This window comes from Nyctibius grandis, chromosome 3 (assembly GCF_013368605.1).
Source record: "Nyctibius grandis isolate bNycGra1 chromosome 3, bNycGra1.pri, whole genome shotgun sequence".
In the NCBI taxonomy this organism is placed as follows: domain Eukaryota; kingdom Metazoa; phylum Chordata; class Aves; order Nyctibiiformes; family Nyctibiidae; genus Nyctibius; species Nyctibius grandis.
Genome location: NC_090660.1, coordinates 29,954,328 through 29,978,585, shown reverse-complemented (window position 1 = coordinate 29,978,585; position 24,258 = coordinate 29,954,328). Strand labels below are relative to the sequence as shown.

Below are 24,258 nucleotides of genomic sequence, written 5' to 3'. Positions count from 1 at the left end.
CACGGATTTCTAACTCCTCTTGTTTATTCCCCATGCTGCGTGCATTGGTGTACAGGCATTTCAGGGAGCGAGTTGAGCACACCGATAGAAAACATAATATTGTAGGACTGGAGGCAACAGAAACAAACTGAAGCACAGGAGGTTTGCAGACCATCAGGAAATGCTTTTTCATTGTGAGGGTGACCGAGTACTGGCACAGCTTGTCCAGAGAGGTTGTGGAGTATCCATCCTTGGAGATATCCAAAAAATCATCTAGACATGGTCCTGAGCAACTGGCTCTAGGAGACCCTGCTTGAGCAGAGGGTGAGACCAGATGATCTCCAGAGGTCCCTTCTGACTTCAGCCTTTCTGTGATTCTATGAGTTCACAGCAACACGTATTGCAGAAATGTCTCTGGGAGACAAACTGTCATCAGCCTAAATTTAGCTGTCAGAATCATATAGACAGCCATAGTAATATACAGATATCCCAGTATCTCCTTTCTTCCTGAGAAGGAAATTTTGTTCAGATGGGAATTAACCTTGGATTCTTGACATAGTTAACTCCAGGATGTTTTGCATATAACTTTTTACATGCTCAGTAGATTTTTATGTATTAATAGCCTATTGACCAAGGTAAAAACTAAAAAGAACTTGCCACTTTTATTCCCATCATCTAAGGAAAAATACTGATGCCAGACTACATAGAAAAAGATCTATGGAGATTTCTTTTTACAGGATGAGTCTTGTAATTTTATACTTCATAATTTTTTTTAATCCAAGGTATTAATAAATAATGATATGAGGTTCCAGAAAGGACTTCAGGTTTGAAGTGTTATAGTGAGAAAACTTTCTTAATAAGCAGGCTAGTGTCTTCAGAATACAGCTGAGTCAGCAAACCTCCTATTTTTATTTGTGTATTTTTGCACAAACTTGGCAAAATCTAAATTATGTGGCAAAGAAAACCAACAGAGCTCCCAATGGAAGTAGGTGGGAAGTAATGTGTAAAGAGCCTCTGCTGCTTCCAAAGGCATGTCTCAAGCCTTACTCGCCCAGCAAAAACTCCAGCTAAGCTTGATGAGGAAAGTATTTGCCTAGATTTTTATTTCCAGCTTCAAAATACAAGTCATATTAAATATAATCAGAAAAAGTCTACTTTTGGAAAAAAATGTGTCTCAGAGTGGCAATGAAAGAAAGCAAAACCAAAACCAATGGCCATCTTTTTTATGCATTGCTCCTTCTGCCTGTAGGAAGCTCAGGATACAGTGAAATTACCCTGGTTATTGTTTGATGGGAGCAAATATTTTGGGAAGCCAACTATCTCCTCAAACAGAAACCCACCCAGCCCCAGGTAGCAGCCGAGTTCTGCAGAAGGGGGTTGGTGCATGCATGTACAGTGCTGACAGCCTGACCCGTAGGCTGTCAGGTTGCATGTGTACTTAAGAGGGTGTATTGCTAGTGGCCATCATCCCCATCAGGAGGGGGACATCCAGTGACCAACTGCTAGTATCACAGACCACTGTGCAAAGCAGTGGTCACCCCTTAAACATACCCTGGCACCGACGTGGAAAACTTTTAATTTGTCAAATTCTCCCCAAAAAGCATACATATTTGGATGTCTCCATATATATTATTCCAAAAGGGTCATTCATATTATGCATAGATGTATCAAATAAGAGAGATCTGTGAAGATAGACATGTATTCTTCCATGAAAGGGATGGGTTTGCTTCCTTCAGGTTGCAATACCAGTGTCCTCCCTATGTAACAACGTCTTGGTGCAGAAGAGCAAGATGAACAAACTTCCATATTCACCTGAAACAGCCTCTTCCAAAATGAGTTCTTCCTTGTATATATGCTGTCAATCTCTTATTCAGAACCAGAATACACATCAAAGTCAAGATACGCAGACGTGATCTATCCCAGGTTAAATTTTCACATTGAAAATATCCGTTCTCATACCTCAGATCAGTATCCTGTTTTATTGGTAAACTTTCATTTGGACCTGTTAACATATTTGTCACCAACATGCTCCTTTTCTGATTTGTTATAGATTGTCTTGGTTCTCATAATAATTGCACAAACCAAATATTGTATTAAGTCATTGTAAAAAAAAAGAACACGTTTACTTTGCAGATGTGTAATACACAGCAAGGCTTTGGTCCAAAGTGTTTCATCTTGACACAGGAAAATTATATGCAAATATATGTATGTCACACTTTTTTCTTTTTTGTTAGTATTTGGCTTTAGAAGGAATTCCTGCAACTGAAACAGCGCTTAAGATGTCCTACAGGTTAAGATTTATTATGAACATGTGTTGATTTTATGTCTGTTTATCAATGAGAAACTATATTCCCTGAAATAATGAAAACTTTCAGCCTCTCTCAGCTATTAATCCTTAAAGCTACATACAGCTACTTCCTTTTTGAATCTGAAATTTTTAAAACCAGTCTAGGGGATTTAGACACAGATCATCTGTTAATTCTAGTGGTAGACATTTATCTAAAACCCCTACATATTTTTTTTTTTAAATTATTCAGGCTTCCTTTTATCTGCTTACATTCCCTTCATAATGGCATTGGTTAAGCACTGAGTGTGTTAAAAGTGTTACCTCTCGGACACCGAAAAGGATTGGACAGCTTTATACCAGAGGAACCAAAAGGGTGAAACAGGAAAGAATTATGTAAGTATATCAATGGCACTGTATCTCTTTCCAGAAGAGACCATATCTTCGGAAGTGTGTAAGCATGCCTGATGCACTGGTTGCCTCACATATTCTGGGATTCTTCTGGCATTAAAATAACGCTAATTGGAAAAAAATCCACAATTGCTGCTGCTATTAATAGCAACATTATTTATTTTAACGCAGATTGCTCTTTTTCTCTCTTTCAGTCCTTCCTAAAGTTCTTCTTGAAAGACTTCAAATAAAAAATAAAAAATATTTTCCCATTCTTTATGCAATTATAATTTCTTGGAGGAACTAAAAGAAATTAAAATCTCCCTTAGGAATAACCCCTTCTTTTAAGAGTTTTCTATCTTTTATTTCAGTCATTTTATGTCCAGAAGACTGCAGCAGTAGAAAAGAGAGGTCAAAAGGTGGAAACATCAATGCTTATGTAATCCCCAAAGAGGATTATTCCTCTCACAAAAATGGTTAGTATGACATGTGAAATTAAGGATATTCATTCTGTGTCTGCACATCACTTCTAATGGAATGGGTGAATCTTTAGAAAAATACAGCATCATAAGAACAACTGAGCTTTTCCCATGGTATCAGCGCAGATAGTATTAAAGTTCAAATCAGTTTTTCTAACTCGGCACTTGCCAAAGAGCTCTGCGGAGCCTTCCTCTGCCTGTACACTTCTGCCAACTAAAGGATGACAGGTATACAGATTTATGAGAAATGGGAGAAGGGGCACCACTTGGATTTTAGCACTCCTATTAGTCCTGGCAAATATGCATGCATTGTTTTCTCATTTGGACCAGGGCTACACCCATTCCCAGATGGATAAAACACATTTATCGTGTTTTTGTGCCAGGATTACACAATCTGATGTGGTCTACAATATGAGAATAATAAAAGTATAATGATTTTCAGGCACAGTGTCTACGTAACACATTGTAGGACAAAAATCACTGGACAGATACTTTGTAACTCATTTCATATGTCATTGAGTGTCATAGTCAAAGGCAATTTAAAAGTTTGGTGGAACACAGTGCTCAAAAAAAATCACATGCCTCTGAAGATCTACTGAATGTGCCAACTCAACTTCCAATAAATATTTATGGAGAAAAAAGCAGCAATTTATTAGCATCAGGGCCAACATTTCAAAATGAATGCCTAACTAAACTGGTATTTACATATCACAAACAAATGCCCAACTGATTAAAACCAAACAGGATACCTTCTGAAACATAACTTTGATAACTGCATTTCCCCATACATGTGTGTTTTCATAGTAAATGAGAAAAATTCCCACTGAGAGTTAACTTAACATCAATGCATTATATTTATACAACAGGATTACATAGTACTTTCACTCAATCAAACCAGTTTACCATCAGGAAAGCAATGAAGGAATTGCCCTAAAAAGTAAACCAGGCTCAAGTGTTACCTTGAATTTTACTAATTTGTTCTAAATTTAGAAATAGTTTCAAAATCTAATAAGAGAGTTCTTAATTTCTTTTTCAATTCACTGAAAATAATACAAGAGAGAAGAATGGATCTTTTGAATATAACTGAAAAGTAGGATTAGCTGGAGTAGAGTGCCTTGACTGAGCATTTCCTTGCTCATTGTACATATTTAATCATATTGTCAATGTATTTTAATAATGTCTTTTTTTTTAAAAAAAAAAAGTAGATGGCAAGATTACTTGTGTTAGTGTCACATCATTTGTACCTTGCCCTATTCTTGCCTGGTTTCTCTTAGGAGACAGAATGTCAACCAATTTCTGCAGTGACACTGGTGATATTTTTGGCTCATTCTTCATGGCTCTGTCACACAGATTCATAAAGAAGCTGCTTCTCCTCATTTGGATATTGGTTTTCAGTGGCAATTTTTCATACTTGACTTGACCAATGTGATTTTTCACTGCTGTATGCTGACTTTTACTATGATATGACTATCTCTATCAATTCAGAGGACTTAAAACACTATCTCAAATTTGACTGCAGATAGTTCTGTGAAAACAGAAGGCTATTCCACTACCAGGAGCATTCAGATACATTTATATCATCCATTTGCTTTCATCTGTAGGGGTTTTTCCAAATTGAAAAAGAAATACGTATCACTTTAATATTCCTACCTTCCAACTCCCAGCAGCCAAGTTCTGCAGTGCCCCTGCTGCCCCCTCCAGCGTGTCTGGATTTGAGCACTCAGAAAGAAGTGTGAGGTAGGGTTTGACTATTGAAGGGTGCCACAGCATCTGGATTCCTTTGGGTGGTTCTGCACAGTCTGGGAGAGGTCCTACACCATCCCACTGTTGGAAAGTACAAATCAGATTGTCAGCAAGGAAGAGCAAAATACTTGAGAATCGCCTCATTTGAAGCTATAACATCTATGTGTGTGTGCGTGAAGGCATCTGCCTCCAAGCAGCCATTCTCAATTTTAGCGTACCATGTGATTCTTCTTCATAGAGAAACCAAATCTACTCACCACTCCTTATAGAAGAGCTATAGCATTGGCAGAAATCACAGTGTTTTAGCTAGCTGACATAATAAAACCACTTTTCACTGCATTTATTTTTTTGGGTGGGAACAGAAGCCCAGTGAACGTGAATGTATCTTAAGAGGCAAATCTAGAACTTCTTCACGTCCTGCTCAGTTCTCTGCATTCTTTCTCTTCTCATGAGGGAAAAAACAACAACATGAAACACGACTGTGGAAAACTAAACCATTCAAGGCCATGAGCCCTCCATTCCCTGAAAGGTCTGAGTGTGACAAGTCTTCCTTCAACTGCACAACATCTTCTGGCTTCTCACCGTGTGAGCGCCGGAGACATTCGGCCATACAGTCAGCCAGCTGTACAGTCTGAGACTCTGATGTAGTCAGCAGAACCATCGCTCATAAAACAGAATCTTCCTCTTATCACATACAGAGTTTTGCCATGTAAAGAACCCTAGTCCGATATCCAAAAGGGACAATATTAAAACCCGGTCAACAAGCAGGTTATTGCACAAAACCCATTCCTACCAGAAAGAGAAACTTTATTCCAGGAGAACAGTGATCCACCTCTCCAGTGGAATGCACAATACTTGCACCTAAGCATGAAACATATTAAAAGAAGGAAATGCAAGGATTTTTTTTTTCTTTTTTAAACAGAAGAAAGATGTGGAATGCACTTTTAATGAAATTTTAAATGTGATTTCTATCTGTATATGTAATGGATATTTTGCTTTGCTTTGTACAGATAAAGGGACTTAGAAAACTCATAGCCTTAATACCACTGTTAGTGTCCTGGTTTGGCCTAAACCAGGCCGATTTTCCTTTCAGTGATTTTTACTTTCAGCTAAGTCTCCTCTAAGTAACTGCACTTTCTGAAACTAACTGCATGTTTTTGCAGACAGTGTCTGCTTCCAGGACTGATAACGCTCGAAGTTTGTAGTTATCACTGAGGCACCGGTAGGGATGTTGTGCAGAAAGGCTCTTGCTGTACTTATTCTTAGAGAAACCAAGGTCACTGCTGAATTCCTCACTGCTTACGAGTGAAGAGCCGAAGGGGGGTCGCAGCTGCAGGGGGGAGCGGACAGGGCAGGTGACCCAAAATTGACCAACGAGGGTATTCCATCCCATACACGTCATTCTCAGTATAAAGCGGGGGGATCACGAGGGTCTCGCTCTTTTTTCTGCTATGGCCGGTGTCCAGGGAGGACTCCGTCTGTTTTCCTGCTGCCCCCGATCCCGATCCGTGCGTTCCTGAATCCAGCTCTCGACCATCACTAGGCCCAGGCTGGGCCTTCCCGGAGTCTGCCCTGCAGTGCCGGTGGTGACGTGGCTGACTTCAGGGGAGCTCAGTCTTGGTTTTGTATATATATTTGTATATATTTGATTATTTCTATTATTATTATTATACTTTTTTTTCATTATTATAGTTTATTAAACTGTTTTAATTTTCCAACCCAGAAGTCTCTCTCCCTTTTCCCTTTCCCTTTCCCTCTGGGGGGAGGGGGGGGGATAACAGAGGGCATCTGCCGCAGGTTTAATAGCCAGCCCAGCTTTAAACCGTGACAGATTTATTGGCGCCCAACGTGGGGCTCGAAAGAAGCTCCGACAGGTTGCTCTGATAAGTCGAATCCCAGCTCCAGTGGGAGGAGACCTGGAGAGCTCAGCTGAGAGAGTATCAGAGTTCTTCCTTTGAGATTTACGAGGGGTTGGAAATTAAAACAGATAGCGAAGATGGTAATGTCATTTTTGATCGCTGTGCTATCTCGTCTCTTTATTAAGCCTTTTACAGAGTTAAGTGTAATAATACCTTACTTGCCGTTGTTTGTTAGTGTTTATGTGCAGTTTATCATTGCTGGGTACTGGTCAACATGCATTGTTTTGTTATGGCGTTTCGTACGGATTTATGTCGTGATAAACTGGGTTGTTACTACTCTGACCTCGGTAGCAGAGATTTTATCTGCGCACTCTGGGAGTCCTTTAGCTGATTCTGTTAATGATTATACTTCCAATTTTACTTTGGGAAATAGTACCTTCTCCTTTTCTGCCAAGGTGATTCCACTAGATTTTGCGAAATTAGGATGGTGCTGTCTAGGTGGCATGCTTTTATTTTCGTTTGTCCTGAATGTGTTTCTGGTGTGGTATGTGATTAGATGTCAGTGCAGCAACAGCGGGAGGTATCATGCTGCCCCTGTAACCAGGAGAAAACACCGAAAGAAATCAGCTAGTAAAGTGAAGGATGATGACTCAGAGCCTTCTAAGGCAGAGCCAGCACAGGACCCAGGTGAGGGCCCTTCTCAGTCAGAGTCAGGGCCTGACACAGAGGGGGGTTTCCTTGATCGTCTTTTTAAAGCAGACCCATCACACAAGAAGGACAAGAAAGGTCCTTCTAAAGCAGAACAATCACAGGAGGACTCGGACTCGGAAGTAGAGATAACCTACCACTCCTTATCCCTGAAAGAACTGCGAAATATAAGAAAAGATTTTAGTCGTTATGACGGTGAGCCATTTATTACCTGGTTGCTCCGATGCTGGGATAATGGGGCAGATAGCATAGAATTGGATGGTAGAGAAGCCAGACAGTTGGGATCCCTGTCCAGAGATGGTGGTATTGATAAGATGCTTCCAAGAAGGTCGAACAGTATCAGTCTCTGGAGGCGACTCTTGTCAGCTGTAAAGAGCAGGTATCCCTATAAAGATGATGTTATGAGCCACCTAAGCAAATGGACCACTATAGAAAAAGGTATTAACTACCTTAGAGAACTGGCTGTGCAAGAGATCATTTATAAACACCCACGGGAAGTTGTAGATCCTGTAAATCCTGATGAAGTGGAATGCAACCGATCCATGTTCCGGAAGGTTGTGAAGAGTGCTCTACCAACACATACCCATACATTGTCAATATTAGTCTGGGGAGAAGATCCTATGGCACGACCTAGTGTGGGCGAAATGGCTAACTATATGCGACAGTATGAAGATAGTATTTCTTCCCCACTGCAGGCCCGTGTCTCGGCTGTGGAAAAACTGACTAAGGAGAACAAGGACTCATTTAAACAACTGTCAGAAAAACTGTCCAGGATCGAGAATAAACTTGACTCTCTACCTACACAGGCCCGTGTTGCAGCCTTTAGGAGGAAACGCCCTCCTACTGGACCGGCTCAAAGGAAACGGGACACGTCACGAGGTATCCTGTGGTTTATCCTGCGTGATTATGGGGAGGACATAAACAGATGGCATGGACAACCTACCAGTACCCTACAGGCGCGAGTACGTGAGTTGCAAGCTAACAGAAATACCAGTGAGAATTTTCCTAGGAGGATGGCTGCTCCAGTTACCAATGAGCAGGACCCCAGTCAGGGTAGATGGGCCTCAAATCCTTTTTTTCCAAGAGTGAATAGGGGAAATGAAGGTCCAGTCCCTGTGAGCTGCACGAATCCAGTCTTTAATTAGAGGGGCCCTGCCTCCAGCCAGGAGGAGGAGAGGGACAACCGAGTTTATTGGACTGTGTGGATTCGATGGCCTGGCACATTAGAACCACAAAAGTATCGAGCCCTGGTAGACACTGGTGCACAGTACACCCTCATGCCATCGAATCATAAAGGGACAGAATCTGTCAGTATCTCGGGAATAACAGGGGGATCTCAAGAGTTATCTGTATTGGAGGCCGAAGTGAGCCTAACTGAAAATGAATGGAAAAAGCACCCCATTGTGACTGGTCCAGATGCTCCGTGCATCCTTGGCATAGACTACCTTAAGAAAGGGTATTTTAAGGACCCAAAAGGATATAGATGGGCCTTTGGTGTAGCAGCTGTAGAGACTGAGGACATTAAACAGCTGTCTACCTTGCCTGGCCTCTCAGAGGATCCTTCTGTTGTGGGGTTGCTGAAGGTTGAAGAACAACAGGTGCCAATTGCTACTGCCACGGTGCACCGACGACAATATCGCACCAATCAAGACTCCCTGATCCCCATTCATAAACTGATTAGACAATTAGAAAATCAAGGAGTGATTAGCAAGACTCGCTCACCCTTTAATAGTCCTATATGGCCAGTGCAAAAGTCTAATGGAGAATGGAGATTAACTGTGGACTATCGTGGCCTAAATGAAGTTACGCCACCGTTGAGTGCTGCTGTGCCAGACATGCTAGAACTTCAATACGAACTGGAGTCAAAGGCAGCCAAGTGGTACACCACTATAGACATTGCTAATGCATTTTTCTCTATTCCCTTGGCACCAAAGTGCAGGCCACAGTTTGCTTTTACCTGGAGAGGTATCCAGTACACCTGGAATCGACTGCCCCAGGGGTGGAAACACAGTCCTACTATTTGCCACGGACTGATCCAGACTGCACTAGAAAAGGGTGGAGCTCCAGAACATTTGCAATATATTGATGACATCATTGTGTGGGGTGATACAGCAGCAGAAGTTTTTGACAAAGGGGAGAAAATCATCCAAATTCTCCTGAAAGCTGGTTTTGCCATAAAAAGAGGCAAGGTCAAGGGGCCTGCCCAGGAGATACAGTTTTTAGGGATTAAATGGCAAGATGGGCGTTGCCAGATCCCGATAGAGGTGATCAACAAAATAACAGCTATGTCCCCACCAACTAACAAAAAGGAAACACAAGCCTTCTTAGGCGTTGTGGGTTTCTGGAGAATGCATATTCCAGATTACAGCCAGATTGTACGCCCTCTTTATCAGGTGACCAGAAAGAAAAATGATTTTCAGTGGGGCCCTGAACAACAACAGGCTTTTGAACAGATTAAACAAGAAATTGTGCATGCAGTAGCCCTTGGACCAGTCCGTATGGGACAAGATATTAAAAATGTGCTCTACACCTCAGCTGGGGACAATGGTCCTACCTGGAGCCTCTGGCAGAAAGTGCCAGGGGAGACTCGAGGTCGACCCCTAGGATTTTGGAGTCGAGGATACAAGGGCTCTGAGGCCAATTACACCCCAACTGAAAAAGAGATACTGGCAGCATATGAAGGAGTTAGAGCTGCCTCAGAGGTAATTGGTACTGAAGCACAACTTCTCCTGGCACCCCGATTACCAGTACTAGGCTGGATGTTCAAGGGTAAGGTTCCTACTACTCATCATGCAACTGATGCTACATGGAGTAAATGGATTGCATTAATTACACAGAGGGCTCGAATAGGAAACCCTAATCGCCCAGGAATCTTAGAAGTGATCATGGACTGGCCAGAAGGCAAAGACTTCGGAATGCCACCAGAAAAGGAGGTGACACGTGCTGAAGAAGCCCCACCGTATAATGAACTACCAGAGGATGAAAAGCAGTATGCCCTGTTCACCGATGGATCCTGCCGTCTTGTAGGAAAGCATCGGAAGTGGAAAGCTGCTGTATGGAGTCCCATATGACGAGTCACAGAAGCCACAGAAGGGCAAGGTGAATCAAGTCAATTTGCAGAGGTAAAAGCCATTCAGCTGGCCTTAGACATTGCTGAACGAGAAAAGTGGCCAAGGCTGTATCTTTATACTGACTCATGGATGGTGGAGTCCGATGTGTCCCTGAAGGTGATCTGATCTTGGGTGAGAATACTTAATTCTGAACTGCATGATGTTAATTGCTGCATAATACTAACAGTGTTCATAAGTGTCTTTCAGGTTGAAGCAGTGGTGATGAGACCGGAGCTAGCTGCAAGTGGCGTCCAGTAACCTCCTCGAGACTGACATCTTTAACCTGCAACCCGTGGGCACAAACTGTGACAAAGCTCATACCATCTCTCCTACCCTGGGAGACTCCTAGCCAGATGGAAACCCACAATCCTGAACTAAATGAACTTGATGAACTTTTTTTTTGTATAGAGATGAATCATAAACTAATGTTATCTGTATATATTTTAAAATGAAAAGTTAGTGGTGATCTGAGTATGACGTGAATGGTATAGAATAAGGGGTGGAATGTCCTGGTTTGGCCTAAACCAGGCCGATTTTCCTTTCAGTGATTTTTACTTTCAGCTAAGTCTCCTCTAAGTAACTGCACTTTCTGAAACTAACTGCATGTTTTTGCAGACAGTGTCTGCTTCCAGGACTGATAACGCTCGAAGTTTGTAGTTATCACTGAGGCACCGGTAGGGATGTTGTGCAGAAAGGCTCTTGCTGTACTTAGTCTTAGAGAAACCAAGGTCACTGCTGAATTCCTCACTGCTTACGAGTGAAGAGCCGAAGGGGGGTCGCAGCTGCAGGGGGGAGCGGACAGGGCAGGTGACCCAAAATTGACCAACGAGGGTATTCCATCCCATACACGTCATTCTCAGTATAAAGCGGGGGGATCACGAGGGTCTCACGCTCTTTCTGCTATGGCCGGTGTCCAGGGAGGACTCCGTCTGTTTTCCTGCTGCCCCCAATCCCGATCCGTGCGTTCCTGAATCCAGCTCTCGACCATCGCTAGGCCCAGGCTGGGCCTTCCCGGAGTCTGCCCTGCAGTGCCAGTGGTGACGTGGCTGACTTCAGGGGAGCTCAATCTTGGTTTTGTATATATATTTGTATATATTTGATTATTTCTATTATTATTATTATACTTTTTTTTCATTATTATAGTTTATTAAACTGTTTTAATTTTCCAACCCAGAAGTCTCTCTCCCTTTTCCCTTTCCCTTTCCCTCTGGGGGGAGGGGGGGGGATAACAGAGGGCATCTGCCGCAGGTTTAATAGCCAGCCCAGCTTTAAACCGTGACAGTTAGGAACAAGCTCGACTTTTTAATACAATCTCTTTTCTAACACCTCTGACATGTCCAGATTGGATGATATGATACAAAGTAAATCTTTTAATGCCATGGGTTAGAGCTTACTGTGATTACATAGATTAAAAATGTGTTATCGTAACATTAAACATCTACTAGACATACAAAGACAGCACAAGCCGAATTAATTCCTTGTTCAGATCTGCAACAGTTAATTTAATTAGTTATGAGTCAAACAGCACAACAATACTTGCACTGGGAAAGACCTAGAATCTATTGTTTTCGGGGAGTATCAATCATGATTTTATTTAAGCTAACTTTAAAAATCTACACATAGTTAAAGGGACAATCAATCAAGTCTTATCTAATACCTAACATAATTTTAACAAGGTTTTGCTAGATTACTACCATTGAGAATTCAAACCACTATGTTTTCCTAAATTAAAGCAGAATAAACACCAACGAGGAAAGCTAGTGGGACAATTTAATACACATGAGCAGTTACTGAAAACCAGAAAGCTGCTCAGATATTAAGCTCACTGCACTGGACAAAAGTTACCATAGTTTAGAAGAATTGGCACAGCAATACCCAGTAGTGGTTGAGAAACTACAGGAAAATTGCTATCTGGAGAAATAATCCTTTCCAATGACATTATAGGGCTGTGCCTTTGAATTTTTTAATACATGTCTGCCTTTAAACCAATAGGTTGATTTCACTGCATGTGACTCAGTTCTCCTTTTTTTCTCCATATAAATCACCATCCTTGCCAGAAATGACTTCTCGTCAGCTCATAAAATATACATTAAAACCTGCTTCTTATTTTAACTCTCAGAATTCAATCATTTGTGCTGTCAGAATTTTTTTGAAAACAAATGAGAAACATATCTTACAGGTCAAATCTGACCTCACATCAGATTTAGGCTTTGTACCTTAGTAAGTCAACTAATGAACGACTTGTGATGTCTGAGGGCACGAATTCAGGTCTTCAGCTGCCTCAAATTGCATGAATTATGGATGCATTATGCAACTGAATGGTGTTTGCACAGGGTATTTACTATATTATTTCAGGGACAAAGTACATATAATGTATCAAATACATCAGATCTACCCAATACATTTTTTGTGCATATGTGGGGATGTAACTTTTTTTTTTTTAAACTCAGGTATTTACACTCTTATAATCCCAAGGACTACTGAAAATCAGCTGATATAAATAGAGCTGTATATATGTTCATGCTGTGCTGGTACATATAAAGCACTAGAAATTATACTTGCGGATAAATTAATATTTAATATGGTTTTGCCATTCTGCCCAGTAATGAGAAAACACTAAAAAAAAAAGGAGACAAATTACTGCATTTCGTGCCGTTCTTGCGACTCACTTTTAGCACGACTGCATTAATTTATCACCAACTGTGGGGGAAGGCATTTTGCTCAACTGTGATGCCTCAGGGTCCTTGTAAGGGTGATGGAAGTCTTTGGTACTGCACACGCATGTGCAGTGAAGGCGCAGTAAATCCAGTGACATTGGACAATGTCCTGCACTATTCTTCAGACGTGGTGTGCGTGCCCAGAGCAGCATGCATAGGGAGGGTGTCACTGCCAACCACGCAGAACATATATGTTTTGTCTACGGCAGCCTCTTCAAGGTCGTGTGATAAAGGGTGACAGAACTGTAGCCACTTTCTAGAAGGCAGAGGGCACAAGCAACTATGACCTGTCACGCACTCCCTGTCTCCATGTTTCAGCTTCTCTCTGCTCCTGCATGCGTGATTTCAGCTAACTCTTCATTGAAGGGCTTAACGGCTTCTGGCATCTTCCGTGTAGCTGAGACTTGTGCCTGCAGCTGTACCACCCAGCTGTTACAGGGCATGCAGGACTGATGCAGGTCAGAAAAGAAGCTATTGCAAAGGAGATTTTCCTGATATTCACCCTTTTTCTTTTTTTTTTTTAATTTCATAAATATAAACATCAATTGCCTGAGTGAAAAAAATATTTACCCCAAAACGATAGTACAGTATATTTTCTCAAATGGTGGCTAAGGCATGGCAGTAGTTGCTTTGTAGTTCACACTGCTCAATATTAATGAACCAAGGCAGCGTGCCAAATGACTCTACCCCGTGAATTACTGGAACAGTTACTGTATTGTTGCAGAACATCAGGAAAGATCAGTAAGGTCTATTTGAGTTAGGCTGTGGATGTAGTAGGAGCCTCTGAAAAAGAGGACAACTTTATGCAACTACTCTTCCTAGCTTATGCTAAGGAGGAAAAAAAAAGTCATAAACAAATATTCCTTCCAGGCTTCCCTCCTTCAGTTGAAATTACCCACACATATTGTGGTTGAAGCTGACAAACTGTTTGTTATGTGGGTGAGATACAAATCTCTCATTTCCTCAAACTGCTGCAAAGAAAGGACGAAAGTCAAGAGGAATAAGAAGCTGAATATAATGATCTTTAAGAACAACAGACTTTTGACAGTAAGAGTACTCTAATAAAAGTTTCCAAAATTTCCACATTACTAAGGAACTCTGAGAGGAAAAAAAAATTACTCATCTAGATGCTCTCCCCTGCCACCCAATAGATCATCTATCACCTTTTTTTTCTCATTTTAATGAAAGCAAATCCATGTTTATAGCGTAATTGTACCGAATACCCAGAAAAGGCTTCAACTCAGTAAGAACAGTGCACTCTCTATATTTTGTTTTTTTTGCACTAACAGTCTCAAGTTGGTGGGGTTTGTTACTAAGGAGCGTCACATGACAATAGTTTCTTTTCCTGTGATAATAAAACAAAATAGTGTTTTATTTTCATTTATTGAACATGAGTATTTTCGTTTCCCCTAGTCTATGGAAAATACCACTACTAAGAAAAGAAAATCTAGAGAAACCAAACAAAACCCAGCAATGACTAAAACGATCTCGATCACTCCAATTATCAGATTATCTCAAATGTCTAGGATCATGCTGTAGCTGTATTCTTTGTATCAGCAGTGAAAAAATTTGTGTCAGCAATTTAACAGTGCTCATCAAAAGCATTTCTGAAATTTCAAAGAGTTTTAAACAAACAATGACTTCTCATCCTGCATATCCAGTGGCCATGGAAGCCTACGCCAGCTGTCCCTAGGCATGTCAATCCAACAATTTCTTTTGGAAACCATTGTCCAAGAGATGCATTGGCCAATGTTGTCAAGAGCAAAATCTAAAGTTAAGCAACAAAAATTCATCAAAATCACAGAGCTTGCTTTCGGGGTGATGGGAATCCATGCAGCAGATACAAAGGACGCAGGAATGCCACTACTTAAATCAAGTCAAATTTCAGTTCAGGCATCCAGGCCTAAAGAAAAGTGGTGAATATAAATGAAGGTGTCTACTTACACACAGACTACAGGAGTAGGTTGGGAGAGGGCAGAACTGCTGTGGTCCAGCAACACGTAGTCCCAACAAAAGGGGGAATTTCTGGATACAGTTTATTGGTTAAATAACAGTAACCTCCCTAATTTGATGCAACAAGGTTTACAATTTTGGGAAAGGTGTTTGGAATGCTTTCAAAACATTCCAATGTTTGAATCTTTATTATTAATCTGAGATATGAATCAATCTAAATTATACTCCAGATTATACATTACATTCTTAAAATAACTGTCAATGCTTTCATTCATGTTTTTTATATTATTATGCTTAGCTAAGAAAAGTCATTTCATTCAATTTGTGTATTTTGTCTTTGCTTAAAACCAGATCCCTCCCAGATAAAACAGGATGGAGTTCAATCCAGGGACAACAACCCTTGACATCTCACTACATCTCCTTCTCACCCCTCTCCGGAAGCTGAAGCTAATGGGCTTTGCACTATATTCCACAAACTGACAAATAGAAATTATATTTAATAACCCTGTAGTTTTAACTTCGAAAATAACTTGGTCATATATAACACTAAGAGATTCCCAGGCTATATGAGATGTTTCTGTGTAGGCAAGCAAGAATTTAGAAATGGTTGCTAAGAAGCTCTGTAAGGAGCTACTCAAGATAGTTGATGTCTTGCTAGATAACACTTGACATAATCACCTTGTGGAAGACAATGAAGCAACATGTGGAAATAATATCCCTCCTGAGCAGAACATAGTGGCAACACCACAGTCTTTCAGCCCTAATCTCAGTTTAGATTATTAGCTAAACCCAGGAGTGACCACCATTTCTCTGTTTCTGTGCTTATTAATTTGGTATGGCTTGGTAGAGTATTGAAATATACTTGGTAAAATCGTGGCCTCACCACATGAAAAGGCGTATCTGACAGCTTTATTTTTTATTCTTTTTGAAATATTATTGCCTTAACCCTGCTATTTCACCTGGATACAAGAATTTACAGCCCATTTAGCTAGCATGCTGAAGAGGTGTGCCAGTCAATTCATAATGATATATAACTTGAAATGTTGCTGTTATACCTTAGGGCTCCTGACAGAAGGTGAAAAAGAAGGTCAGGCCCATTTCAAAAGTGCCACTTCCAATCAAAGATCAGTTTTTGGGCTGGGTTCTGGGCTGACAAGAATGATCACAGATGCGGACTTGAGAGGAGCGTGAAGCCAAGGAGTCAGCCTGTTTCTTTGTGAAGAAAGGAAAAGAAATGAAATAGTGCCACACGTGTATATAATGTGCTGCATAACAAGAAATAAAATAAGGATTAATGACACTCCCTGTCTCTTTTACTGAAATTGGACCATACAAATTATTTTCCCTAACTGCTTTTTGTCCTAATCCTTGTTTCTCGTACAGCTCAGAGAATAAACCTGTTGGCAGCAGTGAGAATACCAACAGCAGTGACAAAATTTTTCGAAGTGGAAAAATTCATTTCCATCTGAACGGTGACACGATACAAGGCAGAGAGATTGATGTCTACAATGTCCTAGTTGGAGATTAAGGCCTCTACAGCTGGGGAGCTTTATGGGGTGAGGGCTCAGTAACAGCTGACCACAGGTAAGCAGCAGAGAGAATATAACAAAGAATGGCAATGGCAGGGAATTACAGTCCTTGGGATCTGAGACAGAAATGAAGACTGGTGAGTCTCACGTATCTTTCCTGAAGCCTTTATAGAAGTTTTGCTTGCTGTTTTTCCATAGATAATACCAGCGCTATACCTGGCTTTTATTGCAGATCTTTAGAAGGTTTGGGTTTCTTCTGGCATTAAACTTGCATGACAAAGCACACACCTCAGGTACCTGTCTGAGCCCTGGTAAAGAGCTGAAGAGAGGAAGGATTGTGGGCTCTTTTAACAAAACCCACCTTTATTCTGAAATGAGGAGAATGTTGTTTCCTGTGATTCTAAGGGAACTCCTATGTAAAAGACATTTGAAAGGTGACATTAGACTTAACTATGAACTGAACAAAGAAACATCTCTCATTTGATTTCAAGATGTAGAGAAGTTGCCATTGATATATACAGCTGATGACATTAATTAAAAATATATTCCAGTTTATTCTTGAAAGGCCTTTCAAAGAAAAGCACATTTGGTATTACCCCTCAGTTCTGCTCTTCTCCTCAAGAAACTTATGTGCAACCACAACTGAAACATAACCTAGAGAAACAGTGATAATTGTTTCCCAAATCATAAAATAAAGAAATTAACTTCTATTTTCTTTACAGAGAAAACCAATGAGAAAGTGACTTTAATGTTACAGAAGGCTTCTCCTGTTTTATGGTTTAAACAAACTGCCTACATGTGTATAGGATTCTTTATTTTTGAAGTATAGAAAACTGCAACTTCATCCACATTCGCTGGCTAAAATGATACAGCTGGTATTATTGCCCAACTACAGCAGTTTTGCTACTAGCAGCTTTTAGATAAGTTGAATACTTTTATTTAAAAATTAAAGACCACCCCATAAATGCCTATATGGGTCACTTTAGATGGAGTTCAAAAAAATACACACTTGAAAAACTAAGTGAAGGATTGAAGTAGTATACTGGAAAAGGAAAATTTCACAATTACATTCACTAAAATCTGAGCATTTTTTCCTTACATTGTTTTGCAAACCTTATCTTCTGAGGAAGACTGAAACAGTCAATTTTATTATATGAGAACCTCATGGCACCGCCTAAAAAGAACGATACCTATACCCTTAACATGTATTTTCTGGGGACATAAAATGTAGCAGGCTGCAGAACTGGAAACTACTCCCCTGTACCAAGGTGTCACAACTCTTGGAGATGTGTCTGTGCCCTGTGCTTCGCCTGACAGGACTGGCAAAAACTCTAATGGAATCACACAGGTAAACAACTGGGGTATTAATACTGGGCTGAACTCCGCTTTGTGTATCAGTAAATGGCAATAATAAGGATTGTAAAGAAAGATTTGTTTTTACATTTGTGAGGAACTTTCCCAATAGATAACTAGGTTTGTATAGTCTAGTGTGAACAATCTATTAAAAATAGCCTGAAGCTCAATGCCGTCTCTTCACGGGGCATCTGGGTAACTGACTACTTCATCATTTTCAATTTCTTTGAGGTTTACTTCCACAGGTTCCAAACCTGTGGTGGTGTGCAGCACTTTCAGTGTTTCAGATGTTGTAAATCACTGCATCCTATGAAGACTCCATAGGTATGCCTTGGTTATTTAAATGTAAAACACTGTCCATCACAAGCGTGATCTTTAGAACTACATTATGAGGTATTTCAGAGGATGAAAGCTTCCCTGCTGAGGCATTTAAAGGAACGAGCACTCTAAAAATAGCATCCGGAGGAGAGCATGAGATCTGTTCTGAAGGACAGAACAAGCAGTAGGTAACAGCTCAAGCACTGCAATTGAAAAGAGATTATAAAAGGCATTACGTGGAAAAATTTAGAAGTCTTGCAGAAAAACGTTGAGATTACTGTAAAAGAGTAAGTACACATGTAATACACAGGGCAGCAGTCAGCACATAGGGAGACAATGTATGGTGAAAGGACATGCTGAAAACATTCTCCTGCAAGGTGCAGAAAGTGTTAATGAGCTTAGTTTAGATGGGTGAATTCTGACTAAGCTGAGGAACACAAGATGATCCTGTTGTTAGACTCTTGCCTAGAAAAAAACAACCCCAACAAAACACCCAAGAATACTGATTTTTCTTGACACACAGAAACAGTAAACTGTGACACAGTTCAGAAGAGAAAATGATCTGGGTTCCCAGTTAGTCCTACTTTTCAGTAGTAATGAATGTACTGAGGTCCTGAAAAACTGCAAGACAATGACAGAGCCAAAGAAGCAGAAAAACATATTTTTTTTTACATAATTGGACTGGATGGTTTCCAGAAAGAAAGCCAACTGAACGTAGTTGTGTGCTCATTTTTGCAAAATAAATGGACAAAAAAATTACCTTTACCCTTACCCCAGTTTGAGTTGGGGGTCAAGCTCTATGTTATTAATATAAAGGCACAGTTACACGAAAAACATTCTTACGTTTTTCTTTTTCATTTGTGAGAGTAACTTGGGAGAGCTGTTTCTGGCATGGTGATCTTCCTGATAGACCTCAGTCACATTTGTTTTTAGTAGCATTCTAGTTAACTTGACAACATATTTTAAAATGTTTGATATGGTCAACAACAGCCAAAGATCATGTAGTGAGAATAACACGCTCTGCAGAAGGCTCACGAGGCTCCCTTAAACTCCCGAACTGAATAATAGCCACAGGTGAGAACTAATATATGGCAAGATGGGGTAGGCTGCCTAGATTTAAAGCAAAGGAGATGAAAGAAGTAAAATCATTAGAAAAATTTTTCTAATGTTTGTGCTGCAAAGTGGTCCTTTGCAGCACAAAATTAGTTCTGGAAAGAGTAAATTTATTTCCTTGCCACAGAATAGCCTAGTGAACATAAACCTGAAAATACGTGCATAGTTTTGCTTTTCTTTGGATTTTAAAAATTGTATTAAACCCTTCCATTAGACAAACACAAGCAGATCTGAAGAGACCTTTACCATGCTGCGTGCTGATAATGAACGTTCATAGGAACAGACAAAAGATATCCAAGAGCAGGCATAAGCACGTATATTGTAAAGGAAATCAGCCAAAAGAGATTAGTTCTTTGGCCTGGAGGAGGAGAAAGATGTTTTATAGGGAACCTTTAAAGTACAGAGAAGTCTGACAGGAACAATAAAACAGTCAGTGGTACAGAGTTAAAAGCATGAACCTGAGATCCAGAAATCACAGAAGGAATATAAAAGGAAGAGTTAAAAAAGACTTTCTATAGTTCATGTGCACATGTATGTGTTGGTAAATAGAGCATCAGAAGAGAAAGGCAGTATGACCCATTCATATCCAGACATGCTATTTTTGCTCCTGCACTTTGAATAACTGCAAGCATAATGTGTGGGAATAGTTAATTCAGGAACAGCGATGATGACTGCTTTACGGGGTAAAATTAGTTTGCTTTGGCACTTTTTATCTTGCTGTAGCCTAATACAGGAATCCCAACAAAAGGTCATAATAAATTCAAGTTATCTGATGACTGCAGTGTTTAACTAAAAGAGTAGATGAAATTAAAGTCTTGCTAATCATGAGTGCTGCATTTTTCAGTACCTGAATCTTAGCTTGTTAATGTTCCTATAACTTTTCCACGTTAACACAATTTGCCCTTATGAACTCAGGGATATTTTCAATACTGCTTTATATAATTTATTCAAATACCTTGTGCACCTAATTGCTTACTCAAACGAATATTTTCTTTGAGCAATCCGAAACAGAAATCAATGGCAATGGAAAAGACTAAGTCTAGGAACAGATGGAGAACGACCTGCTGCCAGCACAGGTAATTTGAAAAAGTTCATAAATCAGTAGCCATTCCCATTGCTAATTAGTGTGTGTACTGATACAAAAACGACTTTCTCCATAATATCATTGTCAGCATTATCCAAATTTTAAGTTGTTAATGGGAAAACAAGGAAATAAATACACTTTGAAGGTCAACCCACCTAAAATAAAAACCCACAGCACCTCAAATAACTTGAGGTAACTATCAAAACTGTACTTCCCAATCTTTGCTTGGTAACAACATTAAATATATCAAAAAATTGATGTTTTTTTAACATTCACTCATATGGCTTGAATCACTCCTGTACAGTTTTCTCTCAACAGGCAGAGGCAGAGCACAAGACTAACTCTGAAGCAAGTAAGTACACAAATATAAGCCTGATGTTTGCTTGCATCAAGGTCTCTCTACACACATGGCTCTGTGTGGAAGTACAGTGTAAAGTATATGCAGATTAGATCTGAATGTTAAGACTTCCACTTTTCATTAGAAATGGCTTCCTTTAATAGACTGAGCAATTTACAGTATTTATAGTGTTCACAGCGTATCTGTGACTACAGTTTCCAGACGCCACCATGTCACGTGCAACTTTCTCAAGCAAACATACTTCCTTTTGTTACTCCAAAGCCATACTCTGCTTTAAGCTCTCAGCTAATTAACAAAAGCAAGTTTTGTATATTATGCATCATGCACTTCATTTCTAATACAGTGCATTAATTATTTGCATTTTAAATGATGGGCACTTCAACTACTCGCAAGGCAGCTGCAAGTAACTTTCATTACCTGATCTTGTGATTTCTTTTTCTTCTTCTTCTTCCCCCAGCACCCTGAACTCTCTGCGTCTTTTCCATTGGCATCACCACAGAGTAATCCATCAAGTTCATCTGTTCCCATCTGCTGTCCCTGAGATGTTTCTGCAGCTAGCCTGTATGAGAGGTTCCTCAAAATGCACACACAGTTTTCAACGGTCTGAAAAGTGTGACAAAAAAAAAACCAAACAACCAGAAAACAAAACCAGAAAAACGTTAAAATCCTTCCCTTGCTCACTCTGTATACAAAGCTGAAGAAAGATCATCGATCTTTGCACATACATTTTCCCAGCACAATTCTTCTCTGCTCATTTCTGAGTGCTCCCCAGGTAACCACAGCTTAAGAGATCTAGAAATTTTTATGGAAATAAATCAGTAGTCTGGACAATATTTTTCTGTGAGGTTTTTTTATTGTCATTCTGAATTTCATGCTGGAGCCCCATGTGAAACAGAAGCCGAGGTAAAAAGTGATCAAGAGAACCTGAACACACACAGAACTTCAGCAAACTCCCACCTCAGTGAATAGAAAATGGCAATAGGTTGTGGGTTTTGTTTTGGTGTTTGTTTTTTTTTTCTTTTCTAAAACCAAAAATAACCTTTTCCTGGCATCAATTCTATGTAAATTACTAGAAAAATGGCACCCAAGTTCTGTTTCACAAGTATTTGCAGCATGAAGAGATGATGTTTCCCGAGTCCCAGAAGTAAGACCAGAAATCTCAGAGTCTTGCTGCTTTTACTGCTTCTAGCCAGGCTGCAGATACCTCATGGGCAGCCTTTCCCTTTCATCCATTTGTCCCACTCACAGGTTGTGCCTTCTGCAGAAGATGCTGGCAGGAATCCAGAAATGAAGTGAGACCCAGTGGAGGAAAATTCATTGATAATTCAACATAATTTCTGCAAGTCTAAAAGAAGTTCAGTTTAGACTTACTTGAAACCTACCCATTTAGTTGGTTCAATTTGATTGACTATCCCTAATAAGAAGGGTATTGGCTTAATTTTCTGGAGGCAGGGAAAGCATAGTTAAAAAAGCCTGTCTGTATCTACCTATATTTATTTCACCTGTTCCTAATGCTCCATGGAGATAAAAAGCTATAGTCACTACATCTGAGCTCTGTTGCTCCATTAACCCAGAAAGGAATGACTGTGAGGCTTTCGGCTCAATTGTACTGTGCCATATTCACCAGTGAGGCAAACAGATGGGGCTTCATTTACTTTCATATACTATATGAGCTTATGCCAGGTGTGCATTGGGCACATGTTTTTTGAGATAACATTAAGTTCCAGAGATTATATAGAACTCAGACTCACCTAGACAGGAATATTTATTTATTTATTTTTTAACATAGATGAAATTTCACATTACACTTGCACTAATTTGAAATCCCTAGCCAAATAAACAAACACATGTGGAAATATATATGTCTGTGTGTGTAGAAAGTGTTCTCAGTGTACCTTTCACACCTGAAAGCTTTGCAGACCTCATAGTGACCATAAATTTTTTTTAAAAAGTTTGCTGCTTCTTTTACTTTTCTTTAAAATTTCCATATGTAAATGTTATCCACTCTTGCTAATACTTACTTCCGCACAGCCATAGCGTGCTGAAGTTGAAGCTTTATGCTTGTTGATTAGGGTTCTAAATTTTAATTCCCCTTTTTATGAATAATAGTTTTTGCACTTAAAATTCTCATTACATCGAAGACAAATTAGTCGAGTCCACCGTGAGGACAATGGCACTTCAAACTGATAAGCAAATTTCTGAGGCTCAAATTTAACCGACACATTCTTCACTAAGGTGAACTCGTACAGGCCAAGAAAGCTTGTTCTAGTCATGCAGCTGGACAGACTTCACTCCTTCTTGACTTGCAGCTTTGAACTTTTAAGGGTCTTTGTATTCCTCATTCCTACATACAGGTATTTTTCAGTTTCATTGTAAGGGGACTAAACACAAGTTCAATAGTCTTTCTACTTTAATAGTTCAAATTAAAATTATGAACAGTAACTCTGTCAGGTAACCAAGTCACTCATTTTTAACATTTTAATTTGAAGTATCATAGTTTTCTCTTATTAGACATTTATAAAAAAACTCTGCTGCTAGGATACTTGTAATGCCTCCTAAGATTGAGGCACTCTTGACTTCACCAACATGAGGAATGACTCTAACAACAAATCTGTGTGTGCTTGCAAGTCCCCCCATCCTCCTTCAGAGCCTGCAAGAGCAGGGACCTGTTTTTCAGTATTTCAGTTCTTACTCACTAACAGTATAACAAAATTATCTAATAGCACAATGGTCGTGGCATTTGGAAAATAACATTTACAACTTTAAAATAAAGTTCCATTTTTTGTTGTAATAACTCCATTTTTAAAACTAGATTAAAAAGCGATTTAGAGCCAGCTATTTAAATATTTAACTTAATTAAAGTTACATTCTACTTTGGGATAAAGATGCAAGGTAAGAGGCTACACTGTGGTGTTTTGTATTTAGCTGCACAACTGCTGTATGTAACACAGCTAAAAACTTGTTAGACAGGAGGTTAAAACTACTAAGGAAGGGAGAATAAGCTTCCTCTTGTCCTCATTTTTTCTTCCATATGACTTAGCCTGCAGTTTTTACCAGTCGTAACAGCTACAAATGAGAGTGTAATAGGAAGAGTCTATATTAATGATAAGAGGCAAAACAGGGAGCTTACTGTGCTTCTTGTTTATCCTATTTAACAGTAAAACAATCTTGAAATCAGTCAGGTCACCTATAAAGAAACTGCTGAAAAAGCAGCTGAGCTGTGAGAAGGGGCATAAACTGACTTCCTTCCTCCTCCTTCATCCACTTCCCACTCTGCTCCA

The 24,258-nt window shown here is 39.8% G+C and overlaps 1 protein-coding gene across 1 annotated transcript in view; it reads right to left on the bottom strand.

Annotated features, from left to right (window-relative positions):
* Positions 1–24,258, bottom strand: part of CTNND2 (catenin delta 2) — a 570,838-nt gene that overhangs the window by 87,481 nt on the left and 459,099 nt on the right. The window contains exons 13-14 of the mRNA XM_068395844.1: positions 21,395–21,580; positions 4,783–4,956 (exon numbers count right to left, since the gene is read on the bottom strand). Coding sequence (XP_068251945.1) covers positions 4,783–4,956; positions 21,395–21,580 — 360 coding nt within the window. The remainder of the gene's footprint in view (positions 1–4,782; positions 4,957–21,394; positions 21,581–24,258) is intronic.